At 35.7% G+C, this 25,857-nt stretch overlaps 1 protein-coding gene across 16 annotated transcripts in view; it reads right to left on the reverse strand.

Annotated features, from left to right (window-relative positions):
• PAM (peptidylglycine alpha-amidating monooxygenase) overlaps nucleotides 1-25,857 on the reverse strand; it is a 274,025-nt gene that overhangs the window by 16,366 nt on the left and 231,802 nt on the right. For all 16 annotated transcript variants that reach the window (XM_036886992.2, XM_036886990.2, XM_036886997.2 and 13 more), the window contains 6 exons: nucleotides 16,977-17,106; nucleotides 5,802-5,918; nucleotides 3,893-3,965; nucleotides 2,742-2,952; nucleotides 2,140-2,340; nucleotides 40-155 (listed from right to left, as the gene is read on the reverse strand). In XM_036886992.2, coding sequence (XP_036742887.2) covers nucleotides 40-155; nucleotides 2,140-2,340; nucleotides 2,742-2,952; nucleotides 3,893-3,965; nucleotides 5,802-5,918; nucleotides 16,977-17,106 — 848 coding nt within the window. The remainder of the gene's footprint in view (nucleotides 1-39; nucleotides 156-2,139; nucleotides 2,341-2,741; nucleotides 2,953-3,892; nucleotides 3,966-5,801; nucleotides 5,919-16,976; nucleotides 17,107-25,857) is intronic.

Raw genomic sequence — 25,857 nt, forward strand, 5'->3', positions numbered from 1 at the left:
TCTAGTGAAAACTGATACTTAGGCAATGTATGTGAATACCTTGCGCACTGGCTTAAAGACGTCTATTATTTCCCCACTGGAAAAGTTCATCACAAATCCTTGTACGGGTTCTTGGTCCCCAAAGTAAGGCTTCCCATTGACCGCAAAGAGCAAACCTGTGACAACATACCCAGTTAATCTTTCTTTAAATATGGGTAAGAATGGCCCCTTCAAATGTATGCATGTACATTACACAAATAATAAACATAGGGTCATTCTGGTCCTTGCAATTAGCAATGAATGTAGAAAATAGAATAGCAAATGTCTCTTCCTGAGTAATAAGATAAGGGGTAAACAGGTCAGGGGACTAATCTTATAATAGGAAAGCTGGGGACTGTACTTCCTTCTACCTTAGGAAGCCAGTAGAAATCAGCAATACACAGATACAGATACAGATATAGTTACAGATTATATAGTCATAGGAATAGGTATAGATATAGACATATAGATATATTTACCATAGGCATCCTAAATAGGTATTGGCAAGAGTGGTTATTTAAGCCAATCATTTTGGGATATCAGATCTTTTAAAAAATGTGCAATATTTGCTGTAGCTACAAGGAGAATCAAAAAAATATGCAAAGAAAGTGAAGTTGCAGTATAAACAGAAGAATTATATGATTTTAAACAAGTTAAGTTTGAAAATGCGAAATGCATTTTTCAGATTATCAAAGATATATTTTCCTTCATTAAAAAAAATTAGACCATTACTTTTATATTAATTACATGAATACTCTTTATAACAAAATTATATTTCTTAGTGTAGTAGTGTTTATTCAAAATAATGGAAACTGATGTTTTACTTAAACTTCAGATGACTGGCTAAACCTCACATGAGTGAATATTATGTTTTAAAGAATTAAAATGCAATAAAATATACACAACACTAAACTTCTGGTGAAGATCTTTTCATTCTTGTTTAAGAATTTCAGGATAGGGTTCTTCAGTATATCATATTATGAAAAAAATCAACACTATCAAAATCAATTACTATTGTGCAATATTGTAGAGAGAATTCCAATTGCAATATATTTTGTCTTTTGCAGAGATCCTGTTTTTAACCAAATTTCCTCTCATCTTCTCTCCTGATGTTTTTCTCTTCATATTTGATTTACTTTAATTCACTATGAATTTGATCACTCTCTTTATTAAGTGAATAGTCTTAAATATATTTATTCTTTAAATGGGAGGTAAAAACCAACATGAGCATTGCTCTCCTATTGACATGAGAGTCTTTTATTATTTTATTTATTACTTATTCCTTGGAGAAGCCAAACTGGCTCCTGATCCAGTCAGCTGAGTCCCTTTATTCCATGTCCTAAATAAATTGAGGGCTACTTAGGAAGATTGTAGCCATATGCAATTTGAGTAGCATAAAAATTATAAATATTATAGTGATGACTATAGTCAGTGCTACTTTTAGTATATATATATATTTATGAAATATATTGCAAAAATGATATGAATTTTAGAGATATATTTTCAGTTCAGCATTCATGATTTAAAGAAATCTTACAGTCACTATTTTATAATATGAATTAAGAGGATCTTATTTTTATAAGTTTGGATTATTTTTCTGATTTTCTTCAAATCAAGAAAATCTATTTTGAAAGTGAGAAAAAACTTCCAGATTTTATTAGTCATTCCTCCTGGCATTTAGATATAAGCCTTACTTACTTTACATATTTACCCTTAAAAAATTGGCCACTGCTTTTTAAAAAAAATGTGAAGCAGAAATGTTTTGAATACTGATTTTATCAGACATACACCATCTGTTGATGATGTATGAAGACATAATATTAATGATTTAATAACTACAGCAAATGATCAAATTAAGGAAAAATCAAAATCAATGTTTGGGAACAATTTTTTAATCCATTGCAAGCAGTGTGAAATCTTGAGTTCTTCATTATTTTCATGTACAGAACAGTGGCACCTGAGTTGAAAATTATTTACAAAGCACTGACAGTTTTTAAGTATTTTAAGGTCTGATATACAAGGTATCTTCAATCCCTTAAAAAGAAAAATTTTATAGTCCTGTAAGATAATATTTAAAGACAGAGTATGACAAAACACAGAAATTAAATTAAGATGAAGTACCTGGTATATATGAAATTGCAAAGACATTTCTTCCAAATGATGCATGCTTAATCTCTCTCACAAATTCTTTGGTATCAGTTTTAAAACACTGGATCCGACCATTTTCCCTGTCTGCCACACATAATTGGCCCAAATGCGGCACAAGGACCAAGCTGTGAGGAACGCTGAATTGGCCTGGTTTAGGATTGCTTCTAGAAGACTCTATAGAACAAAGAAAAATCACAGATATACAATTTGTAAAATTACCCAAAGTCTGACTTTAAAGTTTTGTAACTTTTCAAATTTATGATAGTAAACCATTAAATATCTGGAATCGGGAAAAATAAGGTAAAGCATTTTACAACTTCATTCCATAGTATCCCTTACCTATAAACACATTCTCCCTGTTTGGAAAAAATTTTGGGGTAGAAGCATTCTTTTTCCTCTTATAAGACTTTGTGTGTGTGTATGTGTATGAACAGCCAACTGGATGCATACAAGGTCCTGTTTTTCTTACTGCAGGGAACAATTGTATTCTAAAGAATGTGAGAGGTGGTCCATCTCTCGTTGCTGGTGATACTGGCTAAGCATTGCAATCAGAGATCAAGAGCCTTAGAGAGTACCTTCTCCCCACTGTGTGATGAACTTTCCACTCGGTGAGAACTGCACAATCCGACTGTTGCAGTAGCCGTCTGATACGTAGACAGCTCCAGTGTCTGGATCTACAGCCACATCAGTGGGCTGACAGAAGTGATTCTGGTCACTGCCTGGTTGCATGCTCCGTCCCAGGATTAACAGAGGACCTTCTTTACTGTTTGGTTCCAGTTTGAACACCTTTTTAAAAAGGAACAAAAGCCTTACCCCTTTGCATAGTTATTATTGACACAGACCTACCTGATTAAACCATTTTCACATGTAATGAGTGTAAGCTTCCAGGAACTTATTTAAAAGAAGATACATTTTAGAACCCAATGAGACTCTAGAAATCATCTGGTCTGATTCCTTTGATGAATGAGGTCTATAGACATGGTGTGATCTGCTCAAGGCCGTTCGGGTGGGTGAATGGAGGCCTGCTGTACATGGGTGACCTGTTCGGCCACCTTACCCTTCCTCTTTGGCTTTCCTTAGCTATAGTACAATGCCCTCCAGATAATACCGGAACAACGGAGGTCTACTGAGATGATGTCTGAAGGCCCTTGTAGCTATGTCTTCTGTTTTTTTTCTAGTTCCCTAGTTCTTTGCCACCTATTTATAAAATCGGTATTAAATGAAACCTTATCTTTTGAGGGAAAGACCTTATGATTATTCTGTGATGGAAATATAACTTCTTTTAAAAAGGAGAAAAATTGGATGTTTTACACACAAACATGTATGTACTAGAGACCTTGCCTTAATTTACTGAAGATTAAAATAGCTTAGGAAAGAAAGCATAAAACAGAAATAATAAAGTAAAACTATGACCTAGGGACAGAGGAAAGAAGAGTGAATGTGGAAAGGCAAAGAGGAGGTTGGGAGGCCCAACAGTTAGCTGTTAGTGTGAAACTCCACATCAGGCCCTAAGCTTCCTTCCAGCCAGCCTGAGAAGGGTGACTTGATTATTTACATTTTAGCTTTTCCTAGCACTGACTTCTACAAGAAAAATTTCAGATGTGGCTATTCCATTTTCTCGTTATAAATTTAGCGGGTCACATAAAAAGAACCAGACAACTCCGGAGCATTTTGAAGGCATAATGCCAGTAACTTCTATTTAAATAATTGCCGAATAGAAGATTACCTGATGCAGAGCCACATCTGTGACCCAGTAATTTCCCTCTTGATCTACACTCAAGCCATGCGGCAAGTAAAACCTGCAAAACAAAAATAACTGTCTTTATTACATAATTACTCCTAAAGTGTACATAAGAATTTTTTGCCAATTAATCCTTAAAGGCAGTATAAACTGATAAAGGCATACCTGCATTACTACAGAAAGAGCCAAAATGAATCACTTAGTAATAATGAATTACTATTACCCATTATAATAGACACCTCCTGGTGACTGACAAATCTTCAGCAATTCCTCATTTAAAAATCTATAAATGAAGCCTATGCATCAACTACAAATATTTATTATGAAGTAGGGTATATCAGTAAACAATATAAATAATATCAACTTAAAAACAAGTTTTTAAGATCATAAATATTAATATCTTAGAAATGTGTATAAAACATTGTCTAGAGAAATATAAATAGATTTGTATAGTTTGAATAGTTTAAATACACTGCAAGGTAATGTAATGCTCTATTAATATAAAATATTTTAACATATGACTCAAAAGCTTTCAGAGCACTTCCTAAAGACAGTAAAACCCAAAGAAAACAATTTCCAGCGACAGGCTGGGCTCATGTAGCTGAAGTGAAGTGGTGTGCTGGATAATCATTAGAGAAGGTTAATCTATTTAACAAATCAATTGGTGTGATCTGGGTAAGAAAACTGAACTAATGTAGACAGAGAGTCACAGGCTTAAGGAACTCAGAAGCAGTTAACATATGGACAGTATCTTAATGTGGCTGTGATCAAATGATACCTGACAATCCGCAAACTGTATTTATCAGCTTCTAGCCTTAGCACAGTGTTGGCACCACAGATTTTTTTTTTTGGTGAGCCCAAACTGTAACACCCTGATCCCGTCTTGACTAATTGACTGACCTAGCTCTCTCCTTTGGTGCTTGAATGTGAGGGTTATAATCTCCTGTGGACACAGACAGCCTGCTCTTGGCCAAGCTGAGTTAGCAGCAGATGCTCTGCCTTCCTCAAATTCCTTTCTGGAACCGGAATCCTTCTGATTGAGGGTGAGAGCGCCGATGAGACAGTTTCAAACCCGCTGACTGGTGGTGCTGGTCTTAGGATTTGGCCCCTGACTCACCATCTTAAAATCCTATAAAAAGAAAATCTAGTTCTCACCATTTCCTAGGCAGCTGCATTCAAAGTGGATGCTCTCCACTTTTCAAAGAAGCTGGCTTTCCTTGTGCCTAAGCAGATGGAGTAGGGTCTGGTAAAGTGGTTGAGGACACTCTGTCAGCAGGTGCCCCTTTCTTTCAGTGGCCATGAATATCAGCCAATTTTCTTTTTGGCTGCCAAATGCCTTCTAGGAATAAGACTAAATAATGAGTGCTTTCAAAGCTACATTACCTATGCATGCTAAGGAAAGCTAAAAGTGACATATGTTTAATCTTCACTTTGAGATGGGAGAAATGAAGCCACTTTTTTCTTGATGGCAATTACTTGATGAGTTTGGTTATGAAACTTCTTTGCTGAAGAATTTTTTAAAAACCTTCAGATCTAGCTGACCAGCAACTCACTTCATTAGCTATGTGAATCAGGGGCTCTCTGAAGCCTCACTACCTATTAGAATCACCTGGGGGAGCTTTAAAAGTACTATTTTGATAGCTGGGCCCTGTTCCAGACTAAATCTGAATCTAAATTTTTTAAGCTTCCCAGGTGATTCTAACACTCAGTCAGGCTTCAGAATCTCCTATTTGGAGAACAAAAGAGAGGATGGCCCAATTAGTCTTCTGCTTTTTTAAGTTGTACTTTCTCACCACTGTTGCACAGCACACTTTTTCTAAGACCAGACCCAGTGGTATACTTTACACCCAATATAGGAAGTACAAGCTTTAAAAACATGAGTAATTTAACTCACAGGTTTTTTCCACTGGACTGGAGTACTGCAGCATGATTTGGGTCTATAACAAGAATAGTGTCTTCTTCAATTGGCCCGAGTCCTCTTTGCTGGTAAACAAACTTACTGTCAAAAGAGCTAAAAAAAAAAAAAAAAGCAACCATTAGAATGGAAAATAGAACAATGAGAAACATCAATGAACTTGAGATATGCAAAGCATTCACTTGAGATTCTAATACAGAAGCAAAAGAAGAGCTAAGATATATTTGGCTTCACGTTCCAGTATCTTGGGCTACCTTAGCCTGTAGATCTGCGGTTCTCAGAGTGGTCGGAGCTGCAGGTGGGAGTGGCCAGGGTGCGCAGGGCTCAGACCCGCCAAACCTGAATCTGCACTTTTCACAAGACCCCCAGGTGATTCAGAGTCACATGAGAGTCCACAAACACTGCCTAGAACTCTGAAAGTAACTAACTTTTAAAAAAAGACCCCCAAAATATTTTGATTCAATAGTTATCTCCCTTCAAACTGCAAAAGAGAACATAAGTTACTTGAATTTTCTCTGTAATTATAAGTAAAGTGTAAATGATAGCAGGAAGGGTAGTGATCAAAACTATGTTCGCTATTGTATTTGCCATACATACAACGTGCAAACACATAAGATATAGAACAAAATGGTCAAAATATTTAAAAAGTATAAACCACAATTGATTCTTGAAACAAAAATATACTTAGAGACAAAAACATTTTTCAATATAACAGCTTTTCTGTAAGTATAAAATGGACAACTATGTAACAATATAAGAACTGAAACAAATATGACTATTTCTGTTTAATTCTGTACCTTCCAGGTTATTATAAAATATATGATCATATGTTTATATGTATATTTTTCATTTATATTTCTATCTGAATTATTGGTGATACCTTTCCTTAAATTGAGAATTATCACAGATATTGTACTTATTTCAATCCCTGTTTGGGAAATCATATGGGATAAATGACAAAGATAAACTTTTCTACTCTTAGCTTATATAATAGAGGCGTAAATATATGAAGCACTGAAAGATCAGCATATATTTTCAAGAACAAAGAACTGGCTCAGCACACACTTGAGCCATGTGTGCATACATATAAAAAATATATGTACTTTGCCAGGTGAATTCAATGGATGATCAATTAATATTTCTGTAAAACAATTTCCTTTAGAGTCAGACAATGCTATGAAAAAAACTATTACTATTTTGTAGTTCAACTGTATAAGCAAAAGAAGAATCTGAATAACATTAAATATTTATGAAGATATATTTGCAATTTTGAAAGGGAACAGACTGCTCAAATCTGTCATATACCTACTGATTTTCTGGTTGACATTTTTATGGAACTTATGTAGAGTCCCAGGAGAAGAACAAAAATTTCAAAATTACATTCTCTTGCCAATAAAAATATACATCACACAATTATTTGGGCTTCTTGACTGTTATAGTCTTTTGGGAATATTTTTCCTGAAAGATAATAATAAGTCCCTGAAGTCATTCTTATTAATGATGCTCTCAACTGAACACAAAATATTGATTCAGCTTTGTCAACCTAAAACTTAAGTAATACTGTTTACATATGCTATTATGTGCAGTTAAAACCACACAGCAGTACCTAGGAAAAGAACACATAAGTTTATGAAATGGAAGTAACATTACTAACAAAGCAGATTTTATAAGATATTCATGGGATTATTATTAAAATGAAATGTGCGATTTTATTAGCTAGGACCAATTTAAGGATACACAAGGTGTTATTAAATCAGGGGAATCTGGTAAAGGGCAAACATGAAGTAATTCTTTCTTAGCAGTATGAAACACTGAAGAGTTTATCCTATATCTGAAACTCTATTTTCAATATGAATTTCTGTACTAATGACATCATAACTCTTGTTTTAGAAAACAAAGGTATCAGATTCAACCATCGATGATCTTTTTTTCCCAACTTGTCTATAATATTGCATGACATAAGTTCAGAATGTCTCAGACTCATAGAACGCTTCAGTTTCACATTCATGTGTGATAAGATGAAGCCTCTTCATTTATTACCTCTTTTTAAGGCTTGTCTTAATATTCCTCATTATTAAGATACATTTCAGTGCCTTGTAAGGCACAATTGCAATCTGAGTAAATGAGAGAATCATGCTTCTCCTGACTTGTAAGGAGTTAAAATCTGTTTTTAAAAAAATTTTTAGTTAAATTGAATTTTGAGATAATAGATTCTCATACAGTTGTAAGAAATAACAGATTATGCACACACTTTACCTACTTTCCCCAGTGGGAGTTTTTTTGTGCACAGCCATAGTACAATATCATAACTGGGGCATTGATTTTGATAAAATGCACTGATTATACTTAGATTTCCCTTTCCCTTTTCTATTTCCTAAAATTTATTATTGCAGTTTATTTGCTTGGGCAGGGAATATACTAGTATATTACTCCCCTCCCTGCCCTCCCCACCTAGGAGTTAGTAATATGGGAAGTTACCAAGTCCTCATAACTGTCACCAAGTGCTTCCACCTGCTATACAGATAGTGTTCTGTCCCACCATTAGCTAATTAGAGGCAGTCCAACTGCCTAGTGTATATCCTGATAAAACAGGCCATATCAGACCTCAGCAAACCCAATTCCACATTGCATTTTATTTGCAAAATGACAAGCCATACAACCAAGCCTGACATATTTACTTGCTCGTGATTTCTTCAAGAAATAGGTTGCAGTAATTCTATAAGATAATTGCCGCTTTGAACTGTCTTGTCACTTACTTAAGTATTCACATCAGTCCTAAATCTCCGGTCCTACTGTTTTAGCAAATAACATTCCTGCAACTTACTGATGGGGAGAAAGTAGAAAGGAGATCCCTCCTACTCCCAGGGGCATATGTTGAACTCCTATAACTTAAAAGCATGGTTTTTTTTTGTTTTTCTTTTTTTGAGAGGGCATCTCTCATATTTATTGATCAAATGGTTGTTAACAACAATAAAATTCTGTATAGGGGACTCAACGCACAATCACATCATTAATCAACCCCAAGCCTAATTCTCAACAGTCTCCAATCTTCTGAAGCATAACGAACAAGTTCTTACATAGTGAGTAAGTTCTTACATGGTGAACAGTGCAAGGGCAGTCATATCACAGCAACTTGTGGTTTTGATCACGCATCATGAACTATGAACAATCAAGTCGATATGATTATCCATTTGATTTTTATACTTGATTTATATGTGAATCCCACATTTCTCCTGTATTTTTTTTACTAAAATGCTGAAGTGGTAGGTAGATGCAAGATAAAGGTAGAAAACATAATTTAGTGCTGTAAGAGGGCAAATGTAGATGATCAGGTCTGTGCCTATAGACTAAGTATTAATCCAAGCTAGACAAGGGCAACAAAACATCCACAGATGCAGAAGATTTCTCTCAAAACAGGGGGGGTGAGGTTCTAAGCCTCACCTCTGTTGATCCCCAATTTCTCACCTGATGGCCCCCCTGTGACTGTGCCTGTCTTAGGTTGTTCCTCCCTTGAGGAATCTTACCCGTCTCTGGCTAACCAGCCATCTTCCGGGGCCATACAGGGAAATGTAAAGTTGGTAAGTGAGAGAGAACAATATTCTTTGAAAAGGTTAGTTAAAGCATGTTTTTTTATAGCTCTAGTTTATTTCTCTAGACACTCAAATATTTTAAAATGTGAATTCTAGCTGAAATTATTCACTGGCAGCCATGTAAGCTGGGAGTCAAGGAACTGCAATGTTGGACTTGGCTTCCAAGAAAATAAGCTATGTTATGGAAGAATAATAACCCAGATCCACAGTCCTTATTCCAGTCAGGTCAAATGAAAATGTTGTAGCTGGTGAGTAGATAAATGAAAAACATCCTCTGTCAATGGTACTATTCTGCACTGCCTGCAAATGTAGGAAACGGTGTATCAAGTACTCACTGTTTTGTCCTCACAAACAAAGTTTGTGTGTGGGCAGCTAGACCTGTAATTGAGATATGTTAAATTTCCACTGGTAGTAATAAGGTGTACACAGGATAATCCCATGATTTTATTATTTACTTTTTGGTGATAGTGTAGTAAGTTGCCAAATAGCAAATTAAGGAGCTGAAAGAAAAATAAGTAACCCTAAATAAGCTACAGAGTAAATGTATCAGATTTTGATCATAAAAAATTGGATATGTAGAAAATACCTGATATCTTGACTTACCAAGATATCTTTCTCAGTATTTATTACAATGTAACAACCAGTTACATTGGCTTGTTTTTTAGGTTTTTTTGGCTACCACAAATTACCATCATGTCATTAGTGTGTACAAGAGGGCATTTTATGTGATGTTTAAGTCTAGCCACTACTGTATGCCACTTTATGATTATTTTTCATTATATTACTACACTCCTACTGTATCATTAAAGATCTCAGTTATTAGACAAGCTCTTGAATTTACGGTTTAGAGAATCTGTTCATTTAACCGCCACCTCTCAAAACAAAACAAAAAAAAACACAGAAGAAAAACAGCAAAACAAAAACCAAAGATGACACTCATATTGGCATCATTTAAATATATTAATTTATTTAAGTACCATAAATAACAATAAAATTCTAGAATTCTTAGGAAGATTATAGCCCTAAAGGAATTAACCACAACACAACAGGCCTGTTTCATTGAAAGTCTTCCTGTGATATCTTTAACAGATGTCTATGCTTTTAAACTAGCAGCCTCAAGGGACATTCAATCACTCAGTTGGTTGGCTGACCAGATAATCCTTTCACTTTGGATAGCTGGAGCATCATGCGACTAACAGCTGGCCCCTAGTAGTTAGACGGGTAAATAATAAAAGAAATTGACTTTTTCCTTAAATGGAAAAAAATCACACACATGCACACATGGGTACACTCACACACACTGACACACAATCTACCAAATAAAGTAGTTCATAAACTCTTATAATTTAAAGAAAGATAACCTTTCAACAGTTCACAAATGGATGTCAGATTATAGAGCTGGATACACCGTTGCTATAGCAAACTGCTTATTTAGTGTTCTAAAGCAGCTACCCCACATTATGTGCTGCAGAGAGGTCTTTATTTGAACCACATTTAACTTTTTAAAGGATATAATCATACCCTGCACATTTCACGCAGTGCCTTGAGCACTGCTGATTTTTGTTTGCTCCTCTGAAAAAGCACTCAGCCGAAAGGACTGAATTGCGACCCATGGGCTGGAATTCATCAGTTCTTTATTTTAGCAGTTTGAATCCCCATTAATGATTTTGCACATTAGCAGCTAATCAAACAGTTTAGATAAGGCTGAGAGAAAATGCTTTGCTATATTCATACAAAAAAAGAACTAGAATAAGGAGAAATAAACTTCTGAGCTATCAATCAAAATTAAAGGAATGCAAAATAAATACTAGCAACTGAAGAGGGAAGTAAGATATAATGTTGTAATTTTATAAATTAAGAAGCTGGAGAAAGAACCATAAGCTTTCAAGTGAGAAAGAAAGTGGAAACATATCAATGTTAGGAAAGCAAAGACATACCATACAAAGGCCAGAGACTTGAAATGGAATATAATTCAACACTATGTTAAAAACACTTACTACTGAATATGTACATATTGCAAAAAATTCCCTATGAGGAAGAAAAGAGGTAGACAAAGAAACTGGTATGACTATGAGCCCTGATGGACTGAGCACTAGAGACATAAAAAATAAGGATTACAGGTATCATGACCTTGGGCTCTGTTCAGTCAGTAAGGCCACTGGAGAGCAGTCACTTAGCCAAGTACTCTTTGTTAATCAACAAAATGAGGCACTTCTTAAAGCCCTGATTTTTTGGACTAGGGAACTGTGAGTTAGGGAGTTCAAAGGTCTTGATGCAGGTCTCAAAGGTCGGAAATGGTAAGCAAGATTCAAACCCAGGTCTCCTGTCTTAAAAAAAAATACAAAACATAATTTTCTCTTACTAGGATTGACCTCACCAGCTAACAACAATCTCTCTACCAGTTATCAAATTTAATGTGTATATCAAGAAGAGATGGAAGAGTAGTCACATAACCAAGAAGAATTAGAGAAAGTGGCATAAAACTGGAAGTAAATGGGTGGAGTAAAATGGAAAATGGCAATATGAGAGAGGAGGGTAGAATATGGAAACATTCTTTTTGTTGAGCTCCTTATAATTTTCTTTCAAATAAGAAGGCACTAAGGTACCATTCATTTGCTTTGAGTTCTGTCTTCCAGAATTCTTGAGTTCTTAATTCTTAAGATATGAAAGAATTTGCACAAGTAGAAGCAGATATCTTAACTGAGACTCCAGGAAACTAGTCAGTAATTATTGAACTAATTTTTCTGAAAGTTAGGAAGCTGACAGATTTCTGAAACAATAGATTTTGGCAAAATTGCAGGAGGCATTGACAAAGAGATGGTTTGTGAGCTACTTGGGAAGCAAATGGAAGAAGATTCCCAGGAGACTACATCTCTAAGAACAAATTTGCTAAACCAACCATTCAACTATTCAAATTCTATAAATAGTATTTATGAAGATTTGAAAGGCATGCTCATCAAACAGACCTCATACAGGCTGTGAGGAGCAGCTCATTCTCTGGTTAATTAAGAGTAAAATAGTATTTGTAACTTGAAGCAATGCTAAATCTAATGAAGTGAAATGTAATTGAAATAAAGTCCTGAATTTGATATTTAAAAAGTACTACTTCAGTATACATTTTCAGTAAAAACTGGAGTATAATTTTATGAAATACATTGGAGATCTTAGTAGATTATCAATTCAACACAAGGCAATCTTAGGTGATATGACTGCTGAACAAAGTGAGTACGATCCTTTTTTTCTAATAGATATCTAGAATACACAACAAGGAAGGTAACTGCATTGTTGATCAGATAATACATGAGCTGTTGTGATCACTTCTTAACCAAACACTTTAAAGTTTTGAGAAACCAGATTACCTTTAGATGAAAGGTCTATGTCAACATGAAGATTGTTTGATGGCCTGGAGAATATTTAGTCTGGAGAAGGTAAGACTTTCTCTACCTATGCAAATAATTGACTTGGATAAATGGGACTAAATTCATTCTGCATGAGGTTGTCATGGAGTTAAAGGACTCAGATCTGAGTTTAAGATAATGAAGAACATGAAGACCTTTTAACATCTAGATGAGTCCCATACTGGAAAGTAAGTCTCCTGTCTTGGATTCTTGGCACTGAAAGAGTTCAAGCCATGGATGACTGGAAGATTTTGTTGCATTAAGGTAGGAAGTTGGAGATGAACTCTCTGAAGGACATTTGGTATTCTGTCTACCCAATGTCTACTGCCCCATTTTGTGCAAATGAAAACTTTTTCTTCACTTGATCCAATATTCTGAGTCTCATTCTTAGCCCATTTACTTTCAATGATGTTAACTCTTCTCCCACATTCCAGGGATCAAACAAAAAACTTAGGCTAAGCCAAAGAGGGGACTTCATTTCTCTTCCCAGAATGAATGGTTGGGGGATGGAGGAGATGTGACTAAAGTCAGACTGAAGAATGCTAGAAGACTTAATTTAAGGATTTTCTGTTGACCTATCAGGGACATAGACTCTTCAGTGAGACTAGTGTGAAAATGTGATTCTGAAGCTTCAAGGACCTAGGAATGGAGCAAACCAGGAGAAAATGTGTTTAAAAAAAAAATGGATCCTGGTGATATGGTTTGGGCTATCATACCCTTGAAGTTCTGATGTTGACTGGGCTACCATACCTTTGACGTTTTCATTTTTACAAACTAATAAATTTCTTATTTTCTTTAGCTAGTTTGTATCAGGTTTTCTTTATTATTGGTAACAAAGAATTCCTTGTGATCTCTTCTAAGTCCACATAAAGCAAAGATAAATGACATAAAGGAAACAACTTTAAACATCTAAAAATTAGGGGTAAAAACCCATGGTTTAGTTATGTGGGTATGTGCTGTGTGTACTGCTTAGTAGAACCTCAACCAAAGCTGAGATAAATAAAAGGAAGGCCAAGAAGCAAGCCTTTGGCAGTGGTGATGATTTTGAGACAGAGACAGAAACAGCTGTTACTGAAGCAGGAGCTACCCAGCTCCTGCTGGGAGGCATTTAAACTGTAAAGAGCTCTGGCTGTCATGCTGCCCTAATGCCATGGTGGACAAGGGGCTCTTTAAAGTTTGATGACACACTGCTGGTAATAGGCATATTGCAGCTAGAAGAAGCTTCTTAAAGTAGCCATATTAAAGTAAGGGACAGATGGGGAGAAAAATGGAAATCAACCTGAGAAAGGGAGGGACAATCATCTTTCTGGAGTTTAAGTGATTTATTATCATTATTGTTGTTATTATTATTACTTTGGTTGTCATGCTTATTTAGCATGGTTAAGTAGAAGAGTAAGCACTGATCAGGGCCATCAGGTAGGAATGAAGAATAATAGTACTTATAAAGACAGTTGCTGTGATGATATCAAGAGTGTTGGGTATTGAGTATTAATTAGGGATTGTTACTAACTCCAAGCATTATTATATACTTAAAGAATTATCGCCTCCTAAAAATTAGAGGATATAAGGTGCTTAGATTTGATACAGAGCAAGCACTGGCTTTAAGGAACCTACAATTTTGTGAACACGAGAAATATCAGGATGGGAATGATCCCAAGGAATACTGACACAGGATTTCTCATTACTCTATCCGGACAGTGGTAGTAACAAGAATGCAATTTCCACCCAATCCTTAATTTCTACTGTCTCTCACCAGCACATCTAAATCCTCAAGAAGATGCTGTCTTTTTCTTTGTACAACCTTTGGATATGTAATGAAGGAGAAGAAAAACTATGTACTTTGTCTATTTTATATAACGAGATTTATGCATTTTAGGAAGGATGGTCAAGCATGACTGTTCAAAGAACAGAGCCCACAATTCCAAATGTATTTTCCCAAAAAAGTAACTAACAGAGTAATCCAATTCTAATTCCCTTCTTGAATAATAAAGAAAACAGTGGTTAAAAGCAGAGATCTGAGGGCCAGAAAAGGATTTCCCCACAAGCATGGATTGCAAAGGCTGCTGGAGGCCAACAGGCAATACAAGAGAGGCAGAAGGAAATAGAGAGAAATATTTCTACATCTCAAAGATAAAGATGAAGAAGAAACGGAGATTTAATGAATTAAATCAGCATGTCTGCTTTGAAGAAGTTTTGCATTTTTAACACCACCCCTTTGTTGGTGCCGTTTATCAGGGTAAACACACCAGGGCTTTGGCAATTAACCTGGAACCTACTACCCATGACGCTGGTTATCTGGATGAAAGCCAGATGCCCAGAGAGAGCATTTCTTCAGATTGGACTGCCATATAGGCCACAGAGAACGTTCTTGTGTGACTCTTGTTTCATAGTCTTGTATCATCTCCTATCCCAAAAGCTGGCCTGTGTGGGTCCCTTTTTCTATTAAACTATTTCAGCCGCTGTTGTTTACTTGGAATGAAAATCACATTAAAATGGAAAATTGGGCTTTGTCCAATTTAGCTTTAGCCAGCTGAAACAGTATCAATGGGAGAAAATGATGCTGTAATTTTCTCGTCTGGTAAAATGTGGCTAGAAATCCATGCAGAATATGTAGCAATATTCGTTAAAATGAAGAATATGCTACAATAAATAGTAATAGTTTGCTTTTAAAAGTACTTGTTAAAATACCATTAGATGTTCAGTAATGACTAAGACAATGTAACAGAGATGTATGACTAGGAATGTTGAGTCCGACTGCTTTGCACTCTGAAGCGATCTCTTTCTCAGATTCCACTTTCAAGTGTGACAACTGGAAGGGACAATTAAACAGTAACAAAGCTGCCAATCTATTTTGAAATGCTGATTGAATTCCATCTTCAACTGCACAAAGAAAACTACACACATGGTACATGTGACAGAGCACATTTAGCATAAGTTTAATCAACATCTTTGAAAATGGGGGAGAAAACAAATGAACTATAAATGTAGATCCTCAATTTTCCAAATGAGACTCTATAGCCATACACTTGAAAGGAGAAAATTCATTACACTTAATTGATATTTAAAAATTTACTTCATATGTAAATTTGTGATAAAGCAAATGAATACATGGATATTCATTACTCAGGAGAATTAAGATAACCTGATAAATTCTGGAGCAAGCTTTTAAAAACATAGTCATGTGAATGTGCTTATAATCCTAAAAGGCACTGTCACAAAGTTCTGGAGTAGCCAGAACTGGAGTCAGACGGAAAGGACCCGGAGCCTGGCTTTGCCACCTGTTAACTGTAAGACATGGGACAAAACATACACCGTACTCTCTGGTTTCCTCATCTGTAAAATGTTGACAGTAATGCTGGTGGCCTACCTGCTGTGGACAATTTACATAAACATTTAGGATAGTGTCAGGTCCACTGTAAACACTCAGAAAATGCTAGCCATTTTTACCCAAAATCTCCATATAGTTAAAGATAGTGTAAAATAGAATAAACAGTTGGAGAGAGAAACTCTCAGGGAATAGCAGGGGAATTAGTCCTAGTGTTATTCTTAATTCTTTGCTGCTCATGAAAAAAGCAAATTTGCATAATAAAAATAATCTAGATGCAAGTGTGAAAGCCAAGGTACTTTTTCTACATAGGTGGTGGCCATACTGCTCCAGCCACTGTCTCCAGATGGCTAATCACTACCACGGAGCAGACTGAGGGAAGGGGAGAGTCCAGTGGCCTGTGAATGACTCAATACCTGGAAATAACAAAGTGCTTTACATAGTCAACTAATAACTCTTCTTAGTTGAACATTTATTGTGATGTGCTCTTTTGAAGTCTTGAAATGCCTCAACAATGTACCGTTTTAACTGCCTTTGACATTATTCTCTGTAGGAACGTGAAGCTTCGAGGAGGAGGGAGTGAAATGGTAAGTAGACAGAATCACAGATCTCTATTCCTTCTTGCCATAAACTAGTGTGTGAAACTTTGTTTTAAAATGCACAAGACTTCCTCTTTGCTACTTACCACAGTCATACATGAAAAGATCAAATATGTTTTGCTCACAAAAATCAAGTTCAAAAAGAACTTTATAGTTCTCTCACCATTGTTGTTAGTTTAATGAAAAGAGGTGCATGGTATTTTTTTTTTCCCTTTACTCCTTGAAGGAAAAATATCACTTACTCTCCATCCCAGACATGGTCACCTCTGTGGAAAATCACCAGGTTATTCTTAGGATCGAGAGCCACCCCAGAAACTTGACCTGGTAACAAGTATACTCCAGGCCAATCCAGGGCCTCTTCTACATGGAAATCTGAAAGATAAATCCATACATTTAGTTTAAGAAAGAAAGCATAACTTTATGCAGATACACACTGGTTGTAAGCAACGCATGCAGTAACATCACTAGATGCAGAGAAAAACAAAAAATAAGCCATGCTTTACATAATATATACCACATGCACATGCCAAGTAGCTTCCTGAGCCGTGAAATAAAGTTAAGTGAGTAAACTCACTTATGGACTACATGCTCTCTTTTCCTGTTGATAAGATGCCTATAAAACCAGCTTACCCTTAAGCTGTGAAAGAGCAATTTTGAGACTGCCTTCTTCTTGACAAGATTCTTATTTTAAATCAGTGACTTTGGAAGATATGGCAACATGGATGGCATCATTTTAATACAAAACTTTTAAATGTTGTAAATATATAGCAAGCATGGGCAATAAGCCTCCATGTTTACGTGTGTATGGAGATCTAACAGTAAGCCTGTGTATGTGTAAATTCTGGATGTTTAATATACATTAGACCTTATAATAAGCCATCAGTGATTACCCCTTGTACAAAGAACTATATAAAATACCAATCTCATTTCTCCTAACTTCAGTGTTCTTACAAAATGGGAATGGAGAGACATTATCTTTCACTGCTTATATTTCACTATTTCCTAACATAAGAGAAAGGAAAAATAACAGAAACCCTGACTGAATAATCTCCAAATTATTTTCATTTCTGTTCAGGATACACTTACACTTAGAGACTACCTGGGTTCATTTGGGTGAATTCTCTTTATAAACATGCTCATTAATAAAGAGGTATAATGTATGGAAGAATTATACTAATGGAGAATATAATGTTAAGAAGATACTGTGAAATCTACTGTATCAGTATCAATATTTCTTTCCCTCTCAAATGCTCAGCAGAGATGCTGAGAAACAGAAAAGTGGTAATTTGAGTCTCATTTCTGCTTCCCATCCTTTGGAGGATGTGGCAACATGCAGTGAAATCCTCAAAGATAGGTGTTAAAAGACTGGAGGAAGAAAGGAAAGCATAGGATTTTTATACTCATCAGCTTCTGAAAATTTCAGAGGACACTGGTGTGAGAATAAACACTTTAAAATAATTCAACCGTACAAAAGGAAACAGTATCTTTTTGCTCAAAATATTTTAACCTTTGCACATTTAGTTTCTTTCTTTCATAAAAATTAACGAAACATAGCACAATCAACAGGATGCCTGGTTCTACCTACAACCTTCACTGAAGCATCTTTAATAAATATTTCCTAAGTGTATATTCTGTGTAAGACATTATGCTAGATTCTGGGAACACAAAGAAATAAAACATGGTTTTTGGCCTTAAGGAACTCATAAGATAAAAATGAGAAAAAACAGAAACCAAATACTTAGAACATAGGAGAGGGTCCCTAATCCTTTCTGAGGCTTCGATGGGAGAGGGTAGGGTTAAGGTCAGACCTGGCAGGGACTGAGGGAAAGAAACATTGGTGTTTGCTCTTAAAGGTAAATGGGGGTTTATCTTGTATAGAAGTAGGCAGAGAATATATTAGAAAGATCAAATGCAAGGATATTTATCATTACAGAGTATGTTTCAGGATCTCTGAGTCATCAGAAAGGATACCTGTGTGTGTCAGGGTGGCGGAGGGAAGTGAGATTTAGCTTGAACTGGAAAATGTACAGAATACCCCAGGATGGAGTATGAATTTAACAGTGAATGAATGTAGTTCTGAGCTGTGCTGCCTTGATCTATACTATGATTAATTTTCAGACATGCTGCAAGTACTTTATTAGTAGCAGTAAAGCACAAAGTTTGGGAGTAATTTACTTTTGAAATATATTAAAGTACATGAGAATGTCATTCTCACTCATGTGTGTTTTGATAGGCCTTCTTGAGTTGGGGGAGAGGCGCAGAGTTGCAGCTGGCATGCCTACATTTGCAGACAGTTTTGGGTACAGCAGTGGATGTGAATGGGGCTGCCTGGATGAACAGCATTCATCATCTATCATGCTTGTCGGAACAGGAGAAAGGACACAAGTTGCTGCATAGGCGATTGGGAGCCACTGAAGGTTTTTAAGCTTGGGTGGGTGACATGATTAAAACTGTTTTTGAAAGTGAACTCTGGAAATAGGGCATAAGCATAATAACTAGAGATGCCTAAATGGATCAAGACGTTGATAAATTACTCTTCCCCAAAAATGTTTTAAATTGTTTTGAAGTTGCTTGAATCTCAGGCTGTACTTCATTCTCATCTCAGTTAGGGCGCTTGTCTGTTTGATGGTTATGATTCTCTCCCCATTCACCAGCTCCTGACCATTCCGGATGGGTTCTAAGGGAAATTCGAACTTCATGACAATATAGATATTTAATTGCTTTCATTAGATTCTCAGAGCCCAGAACCACTGAAGCTATGTGGAATTTCTTAAAGGCAGGATTATGTCTTATTTACTGTTCTGTTACCAAGTCTTGCACAGGGTGTGATCCACTGTAATTTCCTAATAAACCCACGAACTGAACTCTATGTTCCAGTCTCTACTTGTTTATGCTGTCAACTACTTAAACACCCTTATAATCTCATAATTTACTTGTGTTACTTTCAACTTCTAGCAATCTGCTGAGGAGGAAGAGACTCAATAAAAATGCCAATTGGCTAAACATTTTCATTAAAGACAACAAACAAGAATCAAGTTTCCTGGAACCTTTCTATTCAGTGGTTCACCAACAGATACTGGAAGTGAGGTGCTTATGAAGGTGCAGAGACACTAATTCTGATAGAAATCATATAATGTCCAAAGTAAATATATTGTTCTGGGGTCAAATTTTAATTTCATAAAATATTGAAAATATCACTAAAGAACTTTAATCAGGCTATGAATGATCCCAGCTATCACTGACCTTAGATTGGTAAGTGCTTGAAAGTCTGCAAAAAGCATTGAGAAATAGGTTGTTAATAACCTATTTTGTCACATATAAGAATCTTTTTGGTTAGAAATTTTTAAGAAGGAAAAGCAGTATAAATATCTAGACCATATTAATTAAAACATACTTTTGGTGAATTTTCAAAACAGTAAAGGTGACATGTAAGGAAACATGTAAGAGGGCTAACACTGTAAGCAAACTGGCTCCTTTACTACGGAACCACTGCAAATGGGGACTATTTTGTATGTGGCGAGACTGTTTGAAGAAATTATATTAAATTATTATTGATTTAATTAAAAAATGTCATTGCCCATTTATTAAGATTACCTATCCAAGACCTAAAAACTTTCAGGATTTGGTCTCTGTGTTACCTATAAATTCTAAAATAGTTAAAAGAAAACTAAGTTCATGTTCTCTTCTGTGAACATTAATTAGCTCAAATAATTGGTGTTTTTGCCTCCAGTGTCACCATCTTTTTCACAGGTAGGTAAAGGCTTTAAGATTAAATGATCAAGAATCAAAGCAGGACTAGTGGTATATATATATATACATATATATATATATATATAGAGAGAGAGAGAGAGAGAGAGAGAGAATTAATACTGACGTTTTCACATTCCTTGCCCATCTCTACCCAAGAATCATAGAATGCTAGGACAGTACAGGCTCATCCCAGGTCATTTTCTCATTTCACAGGAAAGGAACTGTAGGTTTGGGCCAGACTCAGTTGACAATATCAATGAAGATTATTTTCTAATCCCCAATTAAGGAATATTTCAAATCCTTATTAAAGAAATTATATGATAAAATATATTAGGGTTCTAACTTAAACTTAACATTTTCAATCATGAAGAAGTAAAAAATTTAAGTTCAGATTCCTCTTAGCCTTAGTTAAGAATAATTTAGTATATGACTAGTTAATGTTGTAGACATACAGTGTTAATTTGAAAATTAAATACAATTTTCTTACCCACGATCTTGGACAAGCCATTCCCAACTCCTAAGTGTCAGTTGCTTTAAATTCAGATGTCAAATGACAGGATTATTTCAAATCCTTGCATTCATTATTAATAAAGGAAAATATGCAGCCTCATATTCCACTATATATTTAGAAAGTTGCTACTTACAGAAAAGGTGAAGCATTGCTATTAAAATTATATCAATAAATCACTAACAGGATTAATGAATTACAACTTCCAAGAAAGAGATTAATGTTAGTAATCAATGTAGCTTTCATATGAAATTATCAATAAGCACTTAAAAGGGCATTCATTTATCTGTTACATAAGGACTAATAGAATTAGATAAAGTTGAGAAAAAATGTAATTTCAAACCCAGAACTATGACTTAACTCCTGTGGCACAGGGTTCTTCACATTTAATCTTAAGGAAGAGACCCTGATGGAATCACTAGAAGATTACAACAAGAACAAAATGCAGTGGTTGCTTTTTCTGCACTAGCAAATTCTCATCTAGTGAGACAAAGATGCCTTATTTTGGCCAGGGATTCATCAGGAGTGCCAGTAATAACTATAATTAAATAAAACTATGGGGAAAATATTTATACCCAAGTCAGGAAGAAAAAAAGAATTAATTATAATGTTTCATTGAATGGGAAAGAAGTGAAGAAGAGAGTTAAGACATAACTAGGGGCTCAAAAGCATTAGAATGTCTTTTCTTCCTTTTTATTTGCAATGAGATCTTCATCTTGGTCAAATTGTTTGGATATTGATTGGCAAAGTATGACCCAAGGTAATCTACCCCTTGAGCTGTTACAATTGTAGATGAGATGTTGGGATGATTGGGGGGAAAAACAGTCATCTTCCTGTCATCTATCTATCATCTATCTATCTATCTATATCTATCTCTACCTATCTATCATCTATCTTTTATTTTATTATGAGAGGCAGAATAACAAAGTGATTAAAAAACCAAGACTCGGAGCAAGTCTGCCTAGCTTTGAATCTTGCTTCCTTAGCTGTGGCAATTGCAGCACCTGACTTAGCCTTTCTATGCCTGTTTCTGCCTCTCTAAATGGATTTATAAATAGCATTGTTATGAGTACTAAGTGAATTATTGTACGTAAAACACTTAGCCAGGCTCATAGTGAGAGCTATGTAAGTGTTTGTTTTTATCATTGTCCTTCCCTCCAGAGATGAAAATTCAGCAACCGAATGCTTTATTTTACCATGGGAATTCTACAGAACTTGAAACTAGAGGTAAACATATATCTGAAGTATGTTAAAAGTATGGATACTGAATTAAGTAAAAGTTGTTCATAGAAATTAAGTAAAACTTAAATATATCATAAGAATATTTAAAGACTCAGTGAGTTTTCTTTTCTGATGAGAAATATCATACAAATGCAAATACATTTTTGGGTGTCCAGAGGTGTGCAAAATAAGCCGAATGAGTACTCCATATACTAGCAAATACTAATCCCATCACATTTTCCAGCAAGAATAGCTATCTGTAGTTTTTAATTTATTTTTTTGATGAGTCAAGTTTCCAGGAGGCAACTAGAATGAAGACAAAGATTTTGTTTCTACTTTATTAATGCTTTCTCAATATAGCTATCAAATTAATGGTAGAAACCAAACTATATTAAGTGTAAAAAGGACTACATTTGCTCCTCTGTCTACCAAGTTGAATATTTTCACACTGCACATCACACATCACGGGCAAACACCAGGGAAGACCAATGAAAGTGATCAGAGATTTGAAGAGCCACAAGCGCCCAGTTTGATAGAACACTGCCAAGTCATCTGCTGAACTTATCATGGAAGAGTGCCAAATTCCGCAGCTTTCCTACATATGACAAGGGAATTCTCTCATGGATGCTGGTCAAGTTAAAGGAATTAATATTTGGTTCTACCATTTTGGTGGTTAAATTTTTGAAATCTTAATTTAACATAATATTAACAGTAGCTATTTTAATCATAGTTATTGTTAACATATTTTAACAGTTATTAAATGCTTTCTATGTGCCAGAAACTATTCAATACATGGAAATACTATTTGACCCTCACTTAGACCTTATGAGGATTGTACTGTTCTAATCCTCCTTTTAATAAAAAAACTACAGCCCAGAGACTTTTTATTTAAACTTGCCTATGGATCACATAATAAGTTATATACTGGAAATCAAAGTCAGGAAGCCAGGCTCCAGAGTCTGAAGTATTCTACATCATACTACCTCCTCTGTGGAGTAGTTTTCAAATTTTATTTTGGCCAAATAGAGAATTGCTCTGGGGCAAGCTGCATTGTGCTCGTGTTTGTACACACGTAGGCATGTGTGCATGTGTCCGGGAGGCTGCAGCTACTATTTCCCATCCAAGGCATGCCCTCTCCAAATGCAAAACCTCTGCTCTAGTCTAGCTGAGCTGGTGAGCAGTCCAGGAAATTTCTATTTCTAATACTATTTTTACAATTACTAGAGTTTTCAGAATACACTCACTGAAAGTCACGAAGACAAAGTCTTTCAAAAAGGTGCTATTTGTGGATGTTTGCACCCTTAGAGACACACTGAGAACACAATACTTAACCTTCTTGCTCCTGGAACTGCTCAGGACTTTCTCAGCTCTATAAAGCTGGAAGACGTCATATGTGTTCTTCCTGCAGCTCGTGTCCAATGATATCCAACCCCAAAATGAGGTGGAGACTCAGCTTTAAGGTAATTGCCAGGGTGTGGCTCCAAGTGGAATTCAGACCACTATAAAAGTCCATAAAATGGTGTTGCTTTTGAGGCCACACACAGTCATGCCCAGACTTTTGAGCTGATCCAATAATTTCATCTTTAAACCCTCAAATCAGTTGCATGGGGTCCATTACCAAATTACAGTTCCAGAATATTGGCCAGTTAATGAACCTAAATGTGGCTGCTAAATGCCCCTCTATTGGACTGTGCCAGTGCCATGAACTGGGGACATCAGAACAGCTGAGTGAACCTCTAACTTCTAAGCCGTGAAGGTCCAGAGCTACAAGGAAGTGTATCTGAACTGGACAAGCAAGTTAGCCATTTGATTGAGCACAGATATAATGAATTGTAAAGAACTAGAAGGTTCTAGTTTAAAATTCAGCCATATGCCCAGGTTTTAAATTCAGACTCTGGGACCTCTTTCAAGTGAGCTTCAGGTTTTTTATTTGAAAATTAATAACAGGTCTTAAAGATATCTGAAATGAGTGTGAATGAAAATATTAAGTAACACAATAGCTTTTCATTTTTGTTTTAGTACTAATTTCATATGGAAAGCTACTTTCTTCTTTGTAGTTAATACAATTTCTTATAGCAAATTAGGCACTTACGGAGATAGTAAATTCCTCCAGACAATTAGGGTCCCATTTTCAACTTTGCTTGGAATAAAGAAAGGATATGAGAGAAACTTTGGAAGATTATCCATCAAATTTATTCCCCTTGCTCATACCCTGGAGAATATACATGAATTCAACTACTAATATATTTTACTAGGCATTACAAGTTAAGAACTTCCTACTTTCTCTTTTGCAAATAGAAGCTTCCTGAGGATAGGTCTTTTTCTGGCTTACACAAAGGAATAAAACATCTTCAATTAAAGTTAGCTATTACATTGTGTTTATGTTAAACAATGAAAGAGAATAGAAAAGAAAAATATTTTCAGAAATAGCTTACCTAAATATGAGTTTTCTTATTTTGCATTAATCTTTTTAAAGTTTTTGACTCAAAGTAGTGAAATAACACTAAAAAAATCATTTCAGAAAGGAAATGATTAGGTTTTGTGCTGTATTTTTCTGATTCATTGTTTCATTTACGTCAGTGACATTCACCCACATACTTAAAATGAAAAGAAACTTCCTGAGACAGATCCTGGAGAAACATTTTTCCCCTAGGCACTGCCATTTTGACCACCCTGGGAAGTCTGAGGAGATTTGGCAAGTAAATGTATTTTTGGTATTTTAAGCATTTCTTTCTTAGAAAACTAAGTTTTAGGAATGCAATACCTCAAGTTAAATTCAATTTTTACATCTACACTCAGGATGCCTATAATGACCATGATATTATTTCAAATCCAAGGATAACAAAGCAATTCATGGAATAAAGCGCGCTGCAGCTCTAACATTTCACACTTGAATAGAATCATATTCTTACCAAAGAGGCCCTTTTGACTTTTATATTTCCATGTTGTTTGGGTTACAATTTACTGTCCTTAACAGAGAGGTTCAGCCAGACACTCCACTCTGTGAAATGGATGGAGCATGATAAATTGCAGATTTCTAGGCACCCTATTCAGAGATGTCAACTCAGCTACTCTTTGGCAGGATTCAGGAGTCTAGATTTTCCATAAGCACCTAGATGATTCTGATGCAAGAGGGTCCAGGGACCACCTCTTGAGAAACACAGTTTTGTCAGATAAATTTAGAAGGAGTTAGAACAGGGTTGATCTTCTTTAAATGTGAGGAGGTAAAAATCTGGGTTCCAGTTAACATCTCATAGAAACTTAGGCCAGTCCCAATAGACAATGCTTGAAACTTCTGTGTGAGCAAAAGGCACTGCATGCTAATTTTTTTCAATTATAAGGAAAATCAGCTGGGTGTTGAATAATTTATGGCTTCCTGCAAAGCTGTATTTGAAAACATCAAGCTGGCAGCCTGTGTCACTCCAACCCACGCACGGACGGCTGCCATGCACTATATCTGTTACATTTTTGGAGATTATCTCCACATGCTGTATTATCTGGCTTTCCACATTAGCAAGTAACATGAACACAGTCAGCATCGCAGAGGCCACAACACAGTTGAAGACAAAGATGAGGCACCCAGAGCTTGCTGGTACAGAAACCTGAAGGGAATAAGGTATTGTCCTCTAGTTATGGAAGCCAAT

The sequence above is a fragment of the Manis pentadactyla genome, chromosome 2 (genome assembly GCF_030020395.1).
Source record: "Manis pentadactyla isolate mManPen7 chromosome 2, mManPen7.hap1, whole genome shotgun sequence".
Lineage (NCBI taxonomy): Eukaryota > Metazoa > Chordata > Mammalia > Pholidota > Manidae > Manis > Manis pentadactyla.